Source organism: Eretmochelys imbricata, chromosome 11, assembly GCF_965152235.1.
Source record: "Eretmochelys imbricata isolate rEreImb1 chromosome 11, rEreImb1.hap1, whole genome shotgun sequence".
NCBI lineage: Eukaryota > Metazoa > Chordata > Testudines > Cheloniidae > Eretmochelys > Eretmochelys imbricata.
The window spans coordinates 42,552,240-42,572,447 of record NC_135582.1 but is presented as its reverse complement, the minus strand read 5'-3'; the positions used below and the strand labels follow the sequence as shown (position 1 = coordinate 42,572,447).

Sequence of the window (20,208 nt, the reverse complement as noted above, 5' to 3'; positions counted from 1 at the left end):
TGAAATCCTTCTCAGCTTCGTATTGTCTGCAAACTTTATAAGTGTACTCTCTATGCCGTTATCTAATATATTGATGAAGATATTAAACAGAACCGGATCCAGAACCAGTCCCCAGTGAACCCCACTTGATATGCCCTTCCAGCTTGACTGTGAATCACTGATAACTACTCTCTGGGAATGATTTTTCAACCAGTTATGCACCCACATTATAGTAGTTCCATCTAGGCTATATTTCCCTAGTTTGTTTATGAGAAGGTCTTGCAAAACGGTATCAAAAGCCTTACTAAAGTACATCTACTGCTTCCCCACAACCACTAGGCTTGTCACTCTGTCAAAGAAAGCTATTTGGTTGGTTTGACATGATTTGTTCTTGACAAATCCATGCCAACTGTTATTTGTCATTTTATCTTCTAGGTGTTTGCAAATTGATTGCTTAATTATTTGTTCCATTATCTTTCTGAGTACAGATGTTAAGCTGACTGGTCTGTAATTCCCCAGTTGTCCATATTCCCTTTTTATGGGTTGGCACTATATTTGTCCTCTTCCAGGCCTTTGGAATCTCTCCCATCTTCCATGAGTTTTTTAACATAATCGCTAATTGCTTAGATAGCGCCTCAGTCAGCTCCTTGTGTTTTCTAGGATGCATTTCATCAGGCCCTGCCAACTTGAAGACATCTAACTTGTCTAAGTAATTTTTAACTCATTATTTCCCTATTTTAGCCTTAGATCCTACCTCATTTTCACTGGGATTCACTATGTTAGACTTCCAATCGCTACTAAATTTTTTGGTGAAACAAAAACGTCATTTAGCACTTCTGCCATTTCCACATTTCCTGTTATATTTCCCCCCTCATTGAGTAATGGGCCTATTCTGTCCTCACTGAGCAAGCGGCCTATTCTGTCCTTAGTCCTCGTCTTGCTTCTAATGTATTTGTAGTACTTGCTTCTAATGTATCATGTAATATAATGATACAGGAATAAAATTGTTTGCAGTATTGTGCATAGGGGAATACTTCTCAGTATCCTTTACTGTTCAGTATAGTATCAGGTGTACTTGGTCCTGCCTCAGCGTAGGGGGCTGGACTTGATGACTTCTTGAGTCCCTTCCAGCCCTTCATTTCTATGATTCTATTGTTCTCCAGCACAGAAAATATTAGCTATTTTTGGCTTAGAGTTAGTAATAGAGATAAACAGTCACCGTGGACTGTTTTTGACAGTCTGCACTTTCTACTTTTTTATTTTATTTTTTGTTTTATTTATAAAGGCCAGTTTTGATAACTTGCATCTAAGTAAACTTAAAACAAATCATGTTTGTAGTAACAAAATAAACCAAAGCTAATATACCAGACTGTCCCAAAACTGAAGTCAGCTATAGTGATTGGAGGGTTGTAAAACTAAGTTCGCAGAATAACAACTTTTTAATATAAATATTATGTGTGAAGATCTTTTTGATTTTAGAAGTGTGTTTATTTGTGTATGAGAACTGTGTTCAAGTAAAACTTATAGCATAATATTTCATATTTCTAAATCTTACCATCTTTTATACTATCATGAATATAAAATTCTTACAAAATTATAACATTAATATTCTCCAGCTGTAATGCATAAAATAGTAATACAAAACACAATTCATGCTTTATGCAAAACTGCACAACAAATTTTAATGGCTTATCTCCTATTTTTAGCTTAGTTTTGGGTTTATTAATTATTTTTTCAATTAAAGGATTACATGTGAAAGATAGAATTAAGGTTGAATTTTACAGCACAAATAGAGCTGTATGAATGGTTTTTAATGTTTTTTATTTTAAATGGCCTATTTTTAAAAAAACAAAGTTTTTTGTGGAACATTGTTGACATTATCAAAAATTTCATGAAAAGTTGCATGTTTTTTGGATTTTATCAAAAAAAATATGGAAAACGTCAAAATGTAAATGATTATCTACATTTTTGACATGAAAAATGTTAACCATTTCAATAACATTTTTGATAAAAGTTTACAAAAAAATGGAAAACAAATTTCACAATAAATCTTTTAAAAACTAACAATGGGTCCATCTGGATCATTTCAAAATGAAAATATCTGGCATTCCAAAATTTGTCTCAATAATAGATTTTCATTTTTTAGCCAGCTGTAAAAGCAAATTCATCTCTGAGTAGCTGTAAACTCAATCAGAGTTACAGACAGAATAAATATGTTTCAATATCTTCAGAGTGTGGATGCAGCAGTTACACAGTATAACTGTGGAAATATTTTATTTTTCTTGAAGATATCTTTCTGCAGAAATGCATTGTATTTAGAGATGTTACATATTGATATGAGAGGTTGGGACAGTGTTTATTTTTGTAAAGCAACATTCTGTGTTGGAGCTGTGTTCAGATGTGATATTATAGCAGGACAAATGACAACCCCAATCTTGGTAGTTCGGGTTTCATTATGCTTTCCATTCTAATATCCTGTTTTTAGTTGCTCATAATTTTCTAAATATGCCACTTTACAGGCTGAGATTTTCTGTGCATCATCTCTTATCTGTAGGTAAACTGTCTGGAAATCCTGAATTCAAAAAAAAAATCACATTCAAGGATGGTGAAAAAAAATAAACTGGTCACAAATCCCAAACAGTCAAAACTTTGTGACCATTTTGGAACAAGCCTATAGCTGAAATGCCTTGGAAAATGAGATTTGGAGATAGCCTTCAGTAAGGAAAAATGCCTAGTATTGTACAGGAGAAAATTGGGGCTTGGTTTAGTAATTTGACCGATTTATTACCCTTTGAAAATTGTGTACTGAGCCATAAAATACACTCATAAAGTGTGCAGGCAAGGAAAGATTTTCTGCACATATGTGCATGTCTAACTTAGCTATTTAGTGAGAACACTAGAAGGTGGCTAAGTGCATAGCAAATCAGGTTTCTTTTAAAATCTCATTCCCTGACATATGTGTAAGGGAGGCTGTGCTGCTGATTGTAAAGAAAATGTATATAATATAGCTGCTGACTATTATTAAAATACATTCCTTAGAGTACAGAGAATTTATTATATACAAAGTCTAAATCAATAAAAGTATATTGAATCATTACAAGAGTAAAAATACCTGTGAGAATGACAAAAACTGAAAGATATAACAAATGTATATCTAAGGTTGTAAGAAATAGTATGATATTGTATTTTAAAGAGGACCCAGGTGGTCCTAATACTGAACACTCTATTATAATGAACATGCACAAGGAGCGAGAGGAAAGGCTGCCCACATGAGCTTGACTTTGGCATTTTCTGATTTTAGAGAGCTTATCTATGCATCTGGAATGGTCTATTATCATAATTTCCCATTGAGTAGTTTTATTTTATTATTTAATACGCACTGAATGTGTTGGCTTACCATTTTAGAAAAATATCATGTATGATACCTATTTTATTATGTGGTGACTGAGTTAAGCTTTATAACGTGACTGTTCCTCGGAAAGGTACACATTAGAGTGCATTGTAAGCAATGGAACACTGTACAAAACATTTCTGTAGATGATACATAGTAAAATAAGATCTCACTGGTTCTGAGACTAGCAAAAATAAGTGTATATAGCCTAATTAAATCTTATTTAGAAAAACCAGGTCACAGGAAAAACCAGAGTAGCTAATACTGCAACAGTACAAAGGACTTCACAAATAAAAGAAAAAAGAGCACAACGATCCTTGTATGTTGGTAAGAAATGCACTGTGATAAGAGGTCATGGTTTCAGGAGCAAAGAAGGGGCCACACTGATGGAGGGAGCCAGAGGATGGGAGGTAGGGTAGAAGCAGAGGGGAGTGTGGCAGGAGCTGTGGGAGGTGGGAGAGGGGTGCAGGAGCTATGGGGTGGATGGGAGCAGAGGGAGGGCAAGAGCCAATGGGTGGAGGGGCAGAAAGGAGGAGAGGGAGGCAGGCGGCTGAGGGGTAGCAGAGAGAGTAGGAACAGAGGGGAAGACAGGGCAGGAGCTGGGGTGGGGTGGCTAGGAGAAAAGGGGACAAACAGGCTAAGGGCACAGGAGCAGTAGGATCCTTAGCCACTAAACAACACTTCCCTACAGCAAATACCTATAAAGCCCACTGGTAAAGAGTGTATCTCATCTATTCACTCTAGTGGCTGGTCCACATAGAGGATAACAGCCTACTAATAAAAACAGTGAGGAGTCCTTGTGGCACCTTAGAGACTAACAAATTTATTTGGGCATAAGCCTTTGTGGGCTAGAACCCACTTCATCAGATGCATGGAGTGTAAAATACAGGAGCAGGTATAAATACATGAAAAGATGTGAATTGCCTTACGAAGTATGAGGTTAGTCTAACCTATGTTAAACAACGTTGCAAAGTCAGACTAACCTCACACTTGGTAAGAAGAAAAGGAGTACTTGTGGCACCTTAGAGACTAACAAATTTATTTGAGCATAAGCTTTCATGAGCTACAGCTCACTTCATCGGATGCATGCCGATGAAGTGAGCTGTAGCTCATGAAAGCTTATGCTCAAATAAATGTGTTTGTCTCCAAGGTGCCACAAGTGCTCCTTTTCTTTTTGCGGATACAGACTAACACGGCTGCTACTCTGACACTTGGTAAGGCAATTCACATCTTTTCATGTATTTATACCTGCTCCTGTATTTCCTACTCCATGCATCTGATGAAGTGGGTTCTAGCCCACAAAAGATTTTGCCCAAATAAATGTGTTAGTTTCTAAGGTGCCACAAAGACTCCTCATTGTTTTTGCTGATACAGACTAACATGGCTACCACTCTGAAGCCTACTAATAGTTACTCAGTCTGTTAGCTCGTGTGGTAGAGGTCTATAGGTCTGAATCCTGCTAATGACCCAAGCTGTGGGTCAATATGGCTTCGCATAATGGAAGTTTTGTTTTTTCAGTTTTTTTTAAAGTAGGAAATAACATAAAAAAACCTGCAATAAAAGAACATTAAGGTTGCAAAGCCAAGTATTCAGTTAGGAACTGCCAGAAATAAGGTTTCCTGTGCAATCTTAATTTTGACCTCTTGTGCATATACATAGGAGTCTTTAATTTCATGATCACATACTATTTTCCCTAATTTTTTAATGCTTGACTTTGCAACTTTGTTTAACATAGTTTGATTGGATGTAAAAATTACATCATATACAATATAAAAAATACAGGTATAAGGTATCAGCAGTATTTGTATCTCTGTGTGTGTGTGTATGTTTAATCATCAGAAAATACCTTGCAGTAAACAATGTGAAGCTACTTTATGCAAGACTAATAACCAGTTGTAGGTAGATTTTTCTAACAATGCATTTTAATTCTAACACTACTTTATCTTAAAGCTACTTTTCAGATTACAAACCTTTTTCATAATTACAGCAGTGAGAGGGTGACCTTTCCCTGTTGCGTGGTTTTGTTTACCTTTTTATTGGTGTTCTCTAGATTTAATTTTCTAGGATCCAGACATCATTTTCTACTAATGTGACTCTGATTTATTTTCAGTTACACTTTAGTCTTTTAGAAATAGGAAAAAGGAAATTGACAACTAAGAAAAAAGTATGTCAGACTTTGCCAAAGGATGAAAAGGAAAAATCAGAATGATTTATATTACTTCTTAAGTAAAATAATTTATTTATAGTGTTATAAGAACTAACCGTTGTATGTTGTCTGAGTGCAAATTTACCATTAAAGAATAGCTGGCTTATTTCTTCTAGTAATGGAACTGGAAAATATATTATTTTCTTGCTAGTTCAGTGCATCTTCAGAGCAGTGTCTGTGATTTTATTTTTTTTAAGCGGTGAGTGAAGTGAAGAGGAAGTTGGGGGCTAGTTGGCTGGCCTGCTGGCATTAGTATTCTACAGTGTCATCTGAGACGGATCTTTGGTTCCCAGGACCAGTCTCTCCTTTGCTGAGCTGGCTGTCGCTGGGAGCCCTTTGGAACAGATGTACACCACTGTTGTGGATTTACCTTATTATTTAATAGTGAATGCTGCCAGCTATGGCAGGTTAGGGGTGGAATTGTGATGTGTCATCATAGCCAGAAATTTGTGGCTGGGATAAGCCCTAGAATTTCAGCACCCTGAAGAAGTGTGTGAGTTGTATGGCCCATGCAGCTTCCACCTCACCTGTGAGAGCATCTCCTTCCCCACCTGCTTCCACATATGTGCTGTGGTAGCCTTTCCCGACCACTGCTACTTGCCTGGGACCATCCCCTCCCCACCACATCCATTCCATTATGTGTGGCTCTACAAACCAGGACAGAGATAAGAGAGCACAAGAAATGGACACTGATTCATATTAAGTATGTTAAAACTAAGGCCAGATACTGCTGCAGAGAGGAGTGGTTAAAACCCATAGATCCTGGCAGCAGTTGGACAGTTATTTTTCAATAGAGTAATGGCAGGAACAGATCCCAATAAGAAATTTAGGCAGCAGTATTCAGAGTCTGGCTAACCAATCCCATGTCGGAGTTGAACTGAACTGCTTATGTGGCCACTGCATTACAACTGCAGCCTGTAGCCAACATGCTGGCTTATGGCTATTCAGAAGCAATGTCCTAGCAGTAGCATTGGGCAAAGCATCTGTATGGCATCAAAACCAGCCTGGATTTGAGGTTCAGGATATTTTACAAACCTGGCAGGAGATATGGGCCAAGCAGGAAAATCAGAAAATCCTGCTCAAGCAGCTTGATTCTCAAAGCTCCCATCAGTTGGCTCCACACAGCTTCTGCCCATCAGCCTTCACATCCCTGTTTGTCTTAGGCATCATACATAGACTGGTGAGTACAAAAGCTGGTCATCTCTCTCCCCTACTGCAGAGCGTGGAGTGCTTGTAGTGTTGGAGTTAGATGGAGGAGGAAGAGTAAATGGGGATGGCACCCTGGCTAGCTGGTCAAGTCTGTGCATGCAGGGCCTCAACCGTAGCAGATCCTCCAGTGCCCTTAGCATTCTTGTAATTTGGAAATGTAAATGCTAAATGGGTGTGAAATGCTTTCCTTCTGACCTGGTAGCATTTTACACCCACTTTGCACTCATTTTGTGCTGATATGCACAACTACATAGCAATGTGCAGGGCAACAGCAAGTCTAATCCCCAGATCTTTGGGTGGAAAAGATGATTTAAAGAGGTGAGATCTTGGTGGGGTACATTGTAAGTGCTGAGATCTCCACTGGAGAGAAGAAAAAGCTGACACTTCCACTCAGTAGAATTAGTTTGTTAAACACATGTAACAAAGACAAGAATAGTGTCATTATAAATGAAAAACAATCTGCACTGACTGCTATGCTCAGCATTAATACAGTTTGGTTCCAGTTGCCAGCATCACTTTATAGTTAGCAAAAAATAGAGCTGTTTCCTTAGTCTCTCCTGGGTTATCTTTTCACAGTATTTTTAAGCATGAGAATGTATTACCATCTCCTCAGCTTTTAAATGGCAAAAAGATGCCATTTTGTAATGATGCATGACTCATTCATTGCTCATTATCTTCCTGCTGATATTTTTCCTTGAGCCAGCAAGTAAGTCTTACACGGGAGGAGGGAGAGTGAGTGAGTTAGGAATACAGTACTTAAATACTATTGCTGTTTTTTCATTGGCTATCTGCCTTCGTAATGTGACCAGTCTAATCCATCCCTGACTGCTAAAGCCCACACTGCCACCCCCTCCTTGCTAGACTGAGGTTAGCAGAGTGTCTGTTGCTAGAAACTGATTATATGCAGTATGTGAGCATCTTTCATTCAAAATGGGCATCAGTATATTGAGTAGGAATGAGAGCTTTTAGAAATGCATTATTTGACTAAATAACATGTTTTTTAAATGGATGAAGAGACACTTGGCTTTCTTACATTAATAGTAACTCCAATTTTATTGGTATCCAGACCTTTAAATTTTTCATATTAGAGCCCTTTAAAAACAGAAGCAAGAAGAATCTGCCTAGTTACGTCAGCCTTTTTATAAGAAGTGCATCATTATCACTATGAACATGTCTTTCTCCAGATCAGTTTAGGTTTCTGAAATGTTTGTTTCTGTTTTTTGAACTCAGATTGATCTCCAGAGAGCACAGATCAATACAGCTTTTTATTTTTATTTCCTGTCAATTCTAAAATGCCATCCAAAGAGTCTTGGTCAGGGCAAAAAGCTAATAGATCTGCACTTCACGACTCAAAACAAGAGAGCCGTCAACAAGATTTATTGATAGCAGCCTTGGGAATGAAACTGGGTTCTCAGAAGTCATCTGTGACAATTTGGCAACCTCTTAAACTCTTTGCTTATTCACAGTTGACATCACTTGTCAGAAGAGCAACTCTGAAAGAAAATGAACATATTCCAAAATATGAAAAGGTTCACAATTTCAAGGTAAGAATTATCCTACTTTTTTCAACTTATAACTACAGAAAATGTTTTTTTAGTTCTAGAATAGCTTCAAGAATGCAAGTAAATATATGCAATGTGGCTTTTTAAAAACTTAAACACATCAGCTAAAATATTATTGCTAGTTAAAGCAGTTAGACATTTGAAAACATAAATTAGCAGCAAAAAAATTGTGGAATGCTTAAATACATTTAATTGTTGTGATCCTACTTATTGTATCTGGGGTATCTATGTTAATTAAAACTGTTTCTATATATAGAGAGAGAAAAGTTAGCAGTGAGATACAGTGAGAAAGTTATCTTTCAGTTATCAGTATTTCAGTTTAATTTTTATTTGTGAAACAAAGATGTCAAAAGACCTTTGTTAAATCTTTGATTAGAGGATTAAACAGATCTTATCTCTGTTCGTTGCTGGTATAATAGCATTGGATATAAGAAGCATGTTCTGTTGCATCTGGATTGAGCAGATGGTCTGCATTTCCCTTAGTTTCTGGCTTTTCTCCTGTGTTAATGAATTGACTCTGATGAAAGGAGTGTGGCTTACCAGGGGACTACTGAAGCTGCTGACACTTGCACCTACTCTTCAGTTTAATGTCATTTGCTTTTACTTCTGTGTAGCTTCTAATTATTGTTCCAATGTGTTTTTATAAATACATTCCTCTTTCATCCATTAAGAGATACGCATGACAATGCATGTACTCTGTGTATATGGTTGTTGTAACTATCATTTAAAGTCTTAGAAATTCAGCTTTTTGCAGCCAAATTCATCGCATAATAGGCAGTCTATATATGCAAAACTGTATAAGTGAACTGAGTGATTATATCGACTTGACACTGAGTGCCTAGAATGCAGATTTTGTTGTTGTTGTTTTTTCCCCTACAGATTTTTTAAAGTGTTAGGGGAGGGGAGGGGAATCTTGATTATTTTAGTGAGAAATCTGATGACATTCGCTTATTTTCTGTTTCAATTTCCATCTGATATTTTACTTTTACTTACAGTTCAAGTAGTCAGACACTCCTCATTTGATTTTTTTGTTTTTAATATGGCTTCTAGCTCTCATGTTCATACCATCACTAAAATTGGAAACGTTTATGATCACAATGTTTTTCTGGAGAGGACTCCGCCAATCTATTGAAAAATGTATACAAAATATTATATAAACATAGAAAATTAGCATTTAATATGAAAATTTGACAAAGAATAATCCTGCTGGCTGTCAATTAAATCCACAGTATACTTCTGCAAGAACCTGAGTAGTACAGGTGATTTAAAATCTTGCCTTGCAACTGAGACCTTTGCCTTAGATTTTGAGGATAATCATAAGTGCTAATAGATACTGATATCCCATGAATACCCATATATATAAAATACTTTTTATGTTTAATTTTGTTTAATTACTGCTTTCTTTCTTAGCTGCTGTATGAAATAGCATATATTTCTGTTCTGTTCTGAAAATATTCTGTTGGTCTGATTCTTGTTAGTCTACTTCTTTTCTGAAATAGATTCTTTTCTATAGCACTGTCCTTGTAAATTTTAATTTGTTATGCTAGCTGCTTAAACATACTGCTTGATCTTAAGGAGTAAATGCTGCACAAACTTTCCACCATCAATATTATTATTATCATCATCATTTTTGTACTGCTCTTCCCTTAAATGTATACCTGTTAGAAAAATACACCTATTAAAAGTATGCCATTTCTTCCACCAAGCCATTAAAATGAAGTCAGTCTAAACAGATACCTGTTGTTAAATAAATTTTTTAAAATCCGCTTATTCTTCACAAGAACAGAAGCTTGTGTGCCAGAGGGCATATGACGGTATATTTACCTGTTAAAGGGATGTTGTCCTGAATGGTAGGCTTAAAGTCTGGCTTTTACTTCCATTTACAATGGCTTTAAAAATCCCAAATTTTTTTCTTTTTTTAAACTATAAACCCTCCCAATTGTTGCTCAGTATGACAGTCAGATTGTCATCCTAAAAGTATAGTATAATCATTTTAAATCACTAACTAAATATCTCAGGTCACTAGCAGGGTGGTAGGCTGTTTTACCAGCTCAGGAAAGGAAGCAAACACCCTGCCCAAGTGATTGTTAAAGCCCTTGCCTCAGGGCACGATTTATTGTTTGAACACAAAATAAAGCAACTCAATGGACCAAGCTGGATGTAGTCCCCGCAGGCCTTTTGCTTTGCATCCACCAACCAGGGGAAGAGAGGACACACACTTTTCAGCTTCCTCTTCCTTGCCAGCCATGTGATATGCAGGGATCTCTTAACCCTTTCTAGGTTGATGCTATACCTTGTCGCATCACTTTTCACAAGGATAAGAGGTGTCCTGGAAGACTTTCAACCTGGGAATGTCATGTTTTTTCCCCTAGATTCCTTCTGTATCTTACACTTGAAAATGGTAGGCTTCTTTGCGTCCTGTCTGAACTGCTGCAGAGTGCAGTGTAGGTGCATTCAGTAACATGCTTTTGATTCCTTTGGGGTAAAAGGCAGGTATACATATCTGAGGTGTTATTAATTTATTGTATTTATTAGACTGTCTCACCAAGCACTTGAGGTAAGTGTCTCACTAACACAGTTGGGGGAGAGGAAATGGAGAATTATTTTTGTTGCATGTGCTATTACAACCATGGCCATCACTTTGGAAAGCAGTGTGGACGCTTATTGCATTCTTCTGCTGACTACTGGATGCATGCAAAATGGCAGGAGGCTTGGCTGCTGCCTCTAGCAAACTTTAAAATACTTAGAAATATTGTAATGCAGTAGCAGAAATAGTCTTTTATTGAATAATGAGGTGAAGAAATTGTAAATACCAGTGGTGATAGGACTATATCCCAAACACAACAACTGTCTCCTTCAAATCATCCAGAGTTGTCACCAATAAATCTGCTAACTCCAAATTTGTTTGATATGGAATTAGAAAAAGGGGTTAAAATATTAGAGTTCAACTCTGTGTTGACATAACTGTTTTTGGACCCGCAGTATTGTTTAAGCCAATTGAAAGTCCAGTTATCATCCCAAAGCTATCTTCTGCCCTAAGTGGGCAGCCTGATTGGCTGTGGATGATTCTGAGCTCTGCAAGTAGGACTATGCTAGCACAGTTAATGATCACCGTTTTGCAAATACTATAATATTCTATAGGTTGTACAGTTATGATGTGATGTTTACACGTCTCAAATGCAAATTCACTGTGACTGAATTCTATTTAATTTCTCTCCATAAGTAAAAAAGAGGGATGACAACTTACAAATGGCAAGCCAGAGTGAGTTTTTAATATATAACCTCCAGGGTAAGAGGTAAATATTAAATATATTTATATGTATAAAATATAAGCACATCTGCTTTTCTGTGTTTTTACATAAACTTTATTATTAAAAGCAAAATAAGTCATTCCAAACATAGCAATTACAAGGAATTTGTTTAAAATGACATTTTATTTAACAGTAATTAAATAGCGAGACTTGAAAGTGAACCGATATGATAAATGTGGCTTAAACTACATCTGGCCGTATTGATTATTTGGTGCATTTTACTTTCAGTCCATTTATCCCACTTGTGTAGTCCAGCATACTGTATAATATTTCAATTGTCAAAACAAACCAGGGCCATCTGTTGAATCATCTTTATGATTCCAACCAGCCATCAACCATATCAAAGCCTCTCTATATTTAGATTTCGTTCCCATTATGGGCATGACTCAACAACTACTGAAATCTGCTTATCAGTTTTGTGCTGCAACTCAGTACCATAGAATGAGTGTCTTCCCTTTTGGGGCTAAAGACAGGTCTGTTCTGAGTGTTTGTTTTTTCTTTGTTTTTTGAAGCGGGGGAGAGAGAAATAGTTGAAGCTGCAGATGTTGTTCTGGTTATGGTAGAAAAACTTTGTCAAATAGGAAAGTTTTGCAGCATTTCCTAAAGTGGTCAGACTTTTGATTTGTCTAATCTTCTCCTGAGGTTCATTCCACAGTTGGATACCTCAACTGTGGAATGAACCTCAGGAGGAGATTAGACAAATCAAAAGTCTACTACTCAACTACTAATGCTTTGTGTCTGCCTGTTATGTGTTCTCTTCTAGTTTCTGTAAACTGTGTTGTCCCAGGAGACCACAACTGTCTTGGTAGTTTGTAGCTGGAGATGAAGTTTCTAACGTAGCTGAGACCTTATCCATTGAATAATGTTAAGATTAAGACCAAGGACGTGAACTGGCTGCAGAATCAGACTACAAACCAGTGTTGGGACAGTGGGAGTAGAAATTGGATTATGCTCCTGGACAATATGATCTCACAGCCACATACTTATTCCAAACCAAATTTTGAAGACCAGATCAGAGAAGTGATTTATAGAGCCATGCCCAGAGTGAGGGACATGAGGCTAATCTTGGGTCCCTGAGCATGTGCAATAAAGAAATGTGAAACATTCTTTTCAGACTGAATGTATTAAGTTTGGCGGAATATGCAACTTCTTTCCATGGGAATGTCTGCTTGCTTCCACAGCCCTGAGAATCACTCCACATTTCCCCTCAGTTGAACCACCTCCATTCCTAAAATGCTATAGTGATATAGAGCTTTTCCCTCTCTTTCTTCTCCCCAGCCCATACTTTGTCATGGTAATATTGGTATCACCCTGAACGTGCTGTTTCCATTGAGGTTGGGGAAGAATGATAATTTGTAATAATTGTTGAAGGACATAAACACCAAGGCAGAGGAAGGAGAGATTATTTAGGGTTATAAAGAGGGAATATAATCAGGAGGTATGGGAGGAAAGTATAAGATTTTAAGATGAACGGCAGGAAAACCTTCCTGTCAGGGAGATGTATTAAGCCTGTGGAATAATCTCCCAAGGGGATGTAGTGGAAGCCCCATCACTTTGCAGATTTAAAACAAGACTGGACAAAACACTAGCAAATATACTGTAGGGAACAATTTTACAGTGTTAGGGAGTTGGGCTAGATAATCTAGGAGGTCTTTTCCTTCTCTGGATTGTATGATTCACAGGCCTTGGGGAATTGATAATTTTGATCTCCCTTGACTTGTTTGTGGGTATACCACCAGCGTCTTGAGTCTTGCGGAATGTGAATCTTGCTAGGAGAAGAACTCTGCAGATATTTCATAAATGTCCATATTTCAAGGTGCAGAAATACTTTCCTACCTAGATTAGTCCTGTACTGCTTCACTGAAGCAAGGAGGTGTTCATGTCTGTCGAAGCAGGGTTGGAATTGTTTGTTACAGTATATACATTTTCCTGTGTTTTTTCTCTAGGATGTCGTCTTACTTATTTTGTGATGGATAAAAAGGAAATATGTTTCCAGAAGAACATTTATCTAACTTCTTTGTGCAGCATTTGCAATTGCCATGCTGTTGTTTTTGTTGCTATGCTACTTAGTGTCTGTCAGAGCATGACTGGTTAATTTAACATGCTTGTACTACTGGTTGAAAGACTACAATGGTAAATTACTGATGCACATGCAAACTTAATCTCTTTAAAACCAAAACTTTGTTCCATTGAGACACATTTTTCCATTTAATTTGTCGGCAGAGATGCTGATTAACCCTCTTTTTGTGGTTCCCTAGCATGTATCTAATATTTGTGTCATCATAACACCATCCTTGAGAACTCCACATTGAAGGGCAAAATACTGTTCTCCATTACACTGAAGGAAAAGGACTTGCACTGTGACACTGAAGGCAAAATATGGCCTTAAAAGTTACACAAGTGGAGATTGAAGTGAGGGCAGTTCTGTGTTAGAAAGGGTTTGATCATAAAGCTATACCAACAGACCCCTTCTAGTGAAGAGACAGCTTATACCAGCAAAAGAGAGCTTTTGCCAGTATAGGTTATATCAGTCCCCTGAACAAAATAAGCTACACTGGCAAAAGCACTTGTTTGTCAGTATAACTGCATCCATGCTCGGGCTTTCTGTTGGTATAAGAATGTAGTGAAGTATCACTGTCCTGACATTATCATCCTGGCAAAAATATCTAGTGTAGACCTGGTTTAAGACTTTCTGAGCTGAAAGATGAAGCACAGCATGTATGTTCCAGGGGAGAAAAAAAAAAAAAAACCATGTGGCAGACCCTTCAAATGTTCATTGAATGCATTTTTTTCATAGCTTCTCATAGTAATGTATATGGTTTCATATCTGATTGTTTGGAAACTGTGGGCCAGATCCTGAGTTGGTGTAATTTGGCCTGGTTCCACTGAAGTAAATAGAGCTATACTGATTTACAACAACTGTGGATCTGGATCTATGCTTCTGAAATTATTTCAGAATATCTTTAAAGGAGTCAGTACATGCAAATTAACGTTCTGATAAACTGAGTGTCTCTCTAGTTTTAAAAAACATAGTCTGTCTCTTTACACATTCTCAGAGATAAGAGAACCCTGAGAAATTTGAGGTTTCTTCTAGACATTTAGAACTTTAAAGATCATTCAAAGGTGAAAAAAGCTCTTCTTCCCATAAATCCAGAGTGAAGAAAACTTTTTAAAAGTTCCTCAAGGCTTCAAGGAAGCTTTCAGAGATTCTGTATCTCTGCTTTTAAAACTAATAATAGACTGTAAGATGCCTAAACCTTCATGGTATTAAGTTTTTGGTGCATTCTCTCCAACAAAAGTATTCTATTACTGGTACATTTGCCCTAGCTTTTCCAAAGGACATGCCAGTCCTCAGTTTCAAGCTTTCCTCCTTTGTTTAAAAAATAAAATAGCATTTTCTTCAAATCCTTGTTTTACTCAAACTACTGTACACAGACACAAGTAGTTTTATACATCTCTCTTTCTAGATCTCATGCCCTTGCACGTGCATGGCCCCGGGAGCTGACTCACTCACTTATATGGTGAAGTTTAGAAAGGCTGTAATGAGGCAGTCAAGGCATTTGCCTCAAGGAGCATACATAGTGTGTCATAACTTCTTATCAGTTGCTTTTCTCCAAATTAGCTGTAGCACATAGCAAAGTGAAGTCCCTTTATCATCTGTCCTTTCCGAGGAATATTTTACATTTCTTTTACTCCATAGCTTTAAATCTAAGAACTCTATTTGGTTTTCAACTCCAGTTTCTAACTATTGTATTTTACATGGACACTGTATCAAGTGATGTGGACCCTCTGTTAAAATGGGCATGTGATTTAGATTCTAAATATCAATTTAAAGAAAAATCCGTTATTCCATTGCTCAAAGAAATGTCATCATTTTTGTTGAATTTGCAAAAAATTAGACTTCCTCTCTCTCTCTTCTTCTGCCTCATGAATTGGTCCTGCTATAGCACACTACTTCAATATAATTCCCAGTTGTTCACATTCCTGCTGACATGATCAGCACAAAGCAGGAAGTAAAAAGACTTGACAGCGCTCCTGGCTTGGTATGAGTGAGGACCTGGAGGAATGTTCGCCTGCTCAACATTCAAGACAATGAGCTCTTTCCTGATAAAGGTCCTATTTATACTCGACTCTCTGAATGATGGTGCACTCAGTGCAGAATGTCCCTTCCTCTCAAGAAGTGCTGAACAAAGTTGTTGGCACAATTCAAGACTAGCTCTAGGAAGTTGACACCATTGTTGATACAAGTACAGTCAGCGCACTTTTAAAAGAGAGTATACCATAGCCTTCACTTCTATTATATCTTCAAATGAAAGCAACTATACTGTATATTCGCAAAAAGAAAAGGAGTACTTGTGGCACCTTAGAGACTAACCAATTTATTTGAGCATAAGCTTTCGTGAGCTACAGCTCACTTCATCGGATGCATGCAGTGGAAAATACAGTGGGGAGATTTTATATATACAGAGAACATGAAACAATGCGTGTTACCATACACACTGTAACAAGAGTGATCAGGTAAGGTATTAATCACACTTCTTCCACTGATTCACTGTGTGGCCTTGGTGGTCTTTTAACTTCTCTTTGTTTTTAACAACAAAGCATTATTTTAAAGATTATATAGGAATATTGGCCAAACTGATATTTGAGTTGATTCATTTCTTGTTGGCATCTGTTTCCTTCACCCTTTGCATCTGTGTGACTTCACTGTCAGACCAGATATGGATATAGAGTACTTTTCTTATAGAAATTATGGCTGCTTGAGTGGCACATTTATTCCAGTGCTTGGTAAAATCCACTGTGGCAGTGAGTATACTACAGGTTGAGTTAATCATTCAAGCTGACATACTTTAAAATGCTGTAGAATACATTTACATATAAAAAAACAGAAAAATATTGTATCCAATTTTAACTGCTTGGGGAATTTAAGCAGGCAGAATTTAGTTGCTGAAATTGGAATTCAGCTGGGACCTCTGAGCTAATAATGCCCTAGGGTTTGCCTAAGCAGGGCTTTAGTCTCCACCAGAGGGGTGTAAATTTTAGCCTGCACTAGCATGTAGCACCCTAACTGGTTGTGGGGTCCCATCTGGCACATACTAAAAGTTCCCTAGTGCACGTTAGTGTAGTAGGACCTAATTGCATTAATGCACACTAGGGTACTTTTAGTGCATGTCAGCAGGGTCCTTGCAGGCCAGTTAGTGCACAACACACTAGTGTGGACTAACATTTGCAGATGCAAACTAAACCCCTGTGTAGACAAGCCCTTAGTCTTGCCAAAAGTATCATAGGATGTTTAATGACTACAAATTATTAGGAACTCCGTTTTATGCCTTGCCTGAAAAACAGCATCTCCTGCGGAACAGAACTTCCTGAATACCACATTACTTTATCAGTTCAATACTAACACACAAAAAGTGTCACTTATTCAGCCCCCAACACTATTTCCTGCAACACCAGGAAATTTCCTGCAACACCAGATTTCCTTCCAACCACTGGCCAGGCCTCAGCCCACTTAGCTTATGAACCCCAGGAGGTAGCCTTGCAGTGTTGTTCTGTGATCTTATTTTTTTAATTAGTGCATGACATATTTGCTAAATGTATGGATTAGTCAGAATCTGTTATTCTGACTGACACCTAAATGAGATCTACATACAATAGACTACATTGCCATATAAAAGGTATGGGTGTCATCTGACACAGAAGAAAAAAAAGCTGATGCCCTCAGGGGCTGGCATAGTGGATACTGGCTTTAGCTTATAAATCGTGAAGACTTTTTTTGTCTCAAGGCACAGTCATTAGGACTATGGTTTGTGTGCTTCAGTGGTAAACTATACATACCTCACTTGTCACATCCAACCCACCATTCTTCTCATTGCTGGCTTTGATGAGCCTCTCCAAATTATTCTTTTTCTTTCACATCACGTTTCTGAAGCATTTTTATTGCATTCTTTCATTAACTCTCTCGTTTTTTCTAAATGTTTGTTAGAATAACTGCTAGAAGAATTTGCTAGGTAAAATAAGAAAGCTAGAGTTTCTTAATTTGTTTAATTTTGAGTGTAACATAAGTCTACCTGTTTTATCCCATTAGTGATTATGAATTTTATTTATATGCTGTGTCATTCTTGTCTCTCAGATTACAGTCAAGCTATCCTAAGAGCAGCCTAATAATTTCAAAAGGCAAAAGATAATATGCAGAAAGATGGATCCCAGAAAGATATAGATAGCTAACTCTTATGGCTGGTATGTCACTGAACTATTTTACCAAGGCCTCAGATATCACTGCAAGTGAGACCAGCTTGAGGATGTCATGCTTGTGGTATATGCTGTCGTCAGAGCCCTCAGTGAAATTATTTATTGGGACTCTTTAAATGTCTGACCTTGGACATATAAGCACTACCTAACGCTCTAATTAAACTAATTAAATACCGTACAAAAATTGATATGATTATAAATCACTGGAGTGCAGCAGTTTTTTCCTACGTATAGAAAAATGGCTTCCAGTAAAAGAATTAAGAATTCTACAAACCTCAGAAACAAGCTGTCTGTCCATGTCCTGTCAGAGTAGTTTTGTCTGTCTAATGTACCCCATTTATACTGTGGAGAACTCAGAATAAAAGTGCCTAGAGTTAAACATTTAAATACTAATGGAGGACACTCAACTCTGAAACTTGTTTTCCTCTTTGATCTGACAGAGATAGTCTGTTGTACTTTAAGCCATGATATGAGGCTCTCCTATTTTCTCAGGCTTTGGGGAGGGATCTGTGGTCAAATTTAGTGTGCTTTTCAGGCAGGTTTGTTCTTTTAAAACTCGTCAGTTAAGTTTTTCTTTCAAATTTTATACATTAGCCTTAAATTTATAAATTTAAAAATAGATCTTGATAAATTGGTTGTGCCCTCTCTTCCAAGAAGTTCCTGGATGAAAGATCATGGAAAAAGCAAGACAAAAATAAAAAATTTTTGGAGTGTGAAGCCACAAATTGGCAATTCTGCTTTCACATCTTTTAAGGCAGTAAAATCTGCATATGGCAGTTGCTTTTTATACGGGGGAAAAAAGGTATAACTTAAATTAGGACTTCTGGAATACTACTATTCGAGAATCCGAGATTAATAGATTACAGTATTCAACATTCACATTAAACTGTGTGAATAGAAAGAGCCTCATTTTTTAGAAATGTTATCCAAAAAGTGGTGGCAGGATTTGGACACAGCCTGGATGATATTACCATATCTTAGGTAGAAGCGAAACTCGAACAGCTTAATGGGACTAAATCGGGGGGCCCAGATAATCTTCATCCAAGAATATTAACGGAATTGGCACATGAAATTGCAAGCCCATTAGCAAGAATTTTTAATGAATCTGTAAATTTAGGGGTCATACCGTATGACTGGAGAATTGCTAACATAGTTCCTATTTTTAAGAAAGGAAAAAAAAGTGATCCGGGTAACTACAGGCCTGTTAGTTTGACATCTGTAGTATGCACGGTCTTGGAAAAATTTTTGAAGGAGAAAGTAGTTAAGGACATTGAGGTCCATGGTAAATGGGACAAAATACAACATGGTTTTACAAAAGGTAGATCGTGCCAAACCAACCTGATCTCCTTCTTTGAGAAAGTAACAGATTTTTTAGACAAAGGAAACACAGTGGATCTAATTTACCTAGATTTCAGTAAGGCGTTTGAAACAGTGCCACATAGGGAATTATTAGTTAAATTGGAAAAGATGGGGATCAGTATGAAAATTGAAAGGTGGATAAGGAATTGGTTAAAAGGGAGATTAAAGTAGGTCATACTGAAAGGTGAACTGTCAGACTGGAGGGAGGTTACCAGTGGAGTTCCTCAGGGATCGGTTTTGGGACCAATCTTATTTAATCTTTTTATTAATGACCTCGGCACAAAAAGTGGGAGTGAGCAAATAAAGTTTGCGGATGATACAAAGCTGGGAGGTACTGCCAATTTAGAGAAGGACTGGGAAATCATACAGGAGGATCTGGATGACCTTGTAAACTGAAGTAATAGTAATAGGATGAAATTTAATAGTGAGAAGCGTAAGGTCATGCATTTAGGGATTAATAACAAGAATTTTAGTTAGAAGCTGGGGACGCATCAAATGGAAGTAACAGAGGAGGAGAAGGACCTTGGAGTATTGGTTGATTACAGGATGACTATGAGCCGCCAATGTGATATGGCCGTGAAAAAAGCTAATGCGGTCTTGGGATGCATCAGGAGAGATATTTCCAGTGGAGATAAGGAGGTTTTAGTACCGTTATACGAGGCACTGGTGAGACCTCATCTGGAATACTGTGTGCAGTTCTGGTCTCCCAAGTTTAAGAAGGATGATTTCAAACTGGAACAGGTACAGAGAAGGGCTACTAGGATGATTCGAGGAAAACCTGTCTTATGAAAGGAGACTCGAGGAGCTTGGCTTGTTTAGCCTAACCAAAAGAAGGTTGAGGGGAGATATGATTGCTCTCTATAAATATATCAGAGGGATAAATACTGGAGAGGGAGAGGAATTATTTAAGCTCAGTACCAATGTGGACACAACAAATGG

The 20,208-nt window shown here is 37.4% G+C and overlaps 1 protein-coding gene across 1 annotated transcript in view; it reads left to right on the top strand.

The window, feature by feature from the left end:
* Positions 1–20,208, top strand: part of CHN1 (chimerin 1) — a 155,653-nt gene that overhangs the window by 111,849 nt on the left and 23,596 nt on the right. Inside the window, exon 7 of the mRNA XM_077829933.1 lies at positions 8,252–8,329. Within this exon, the coding sequence (XP_077686059.1) occupies positions 8,252–8,329 (78 nt within the window). The remainder of the gene's footprint in view (positions 1–8,251; positions 8,330–20,208) is intronic.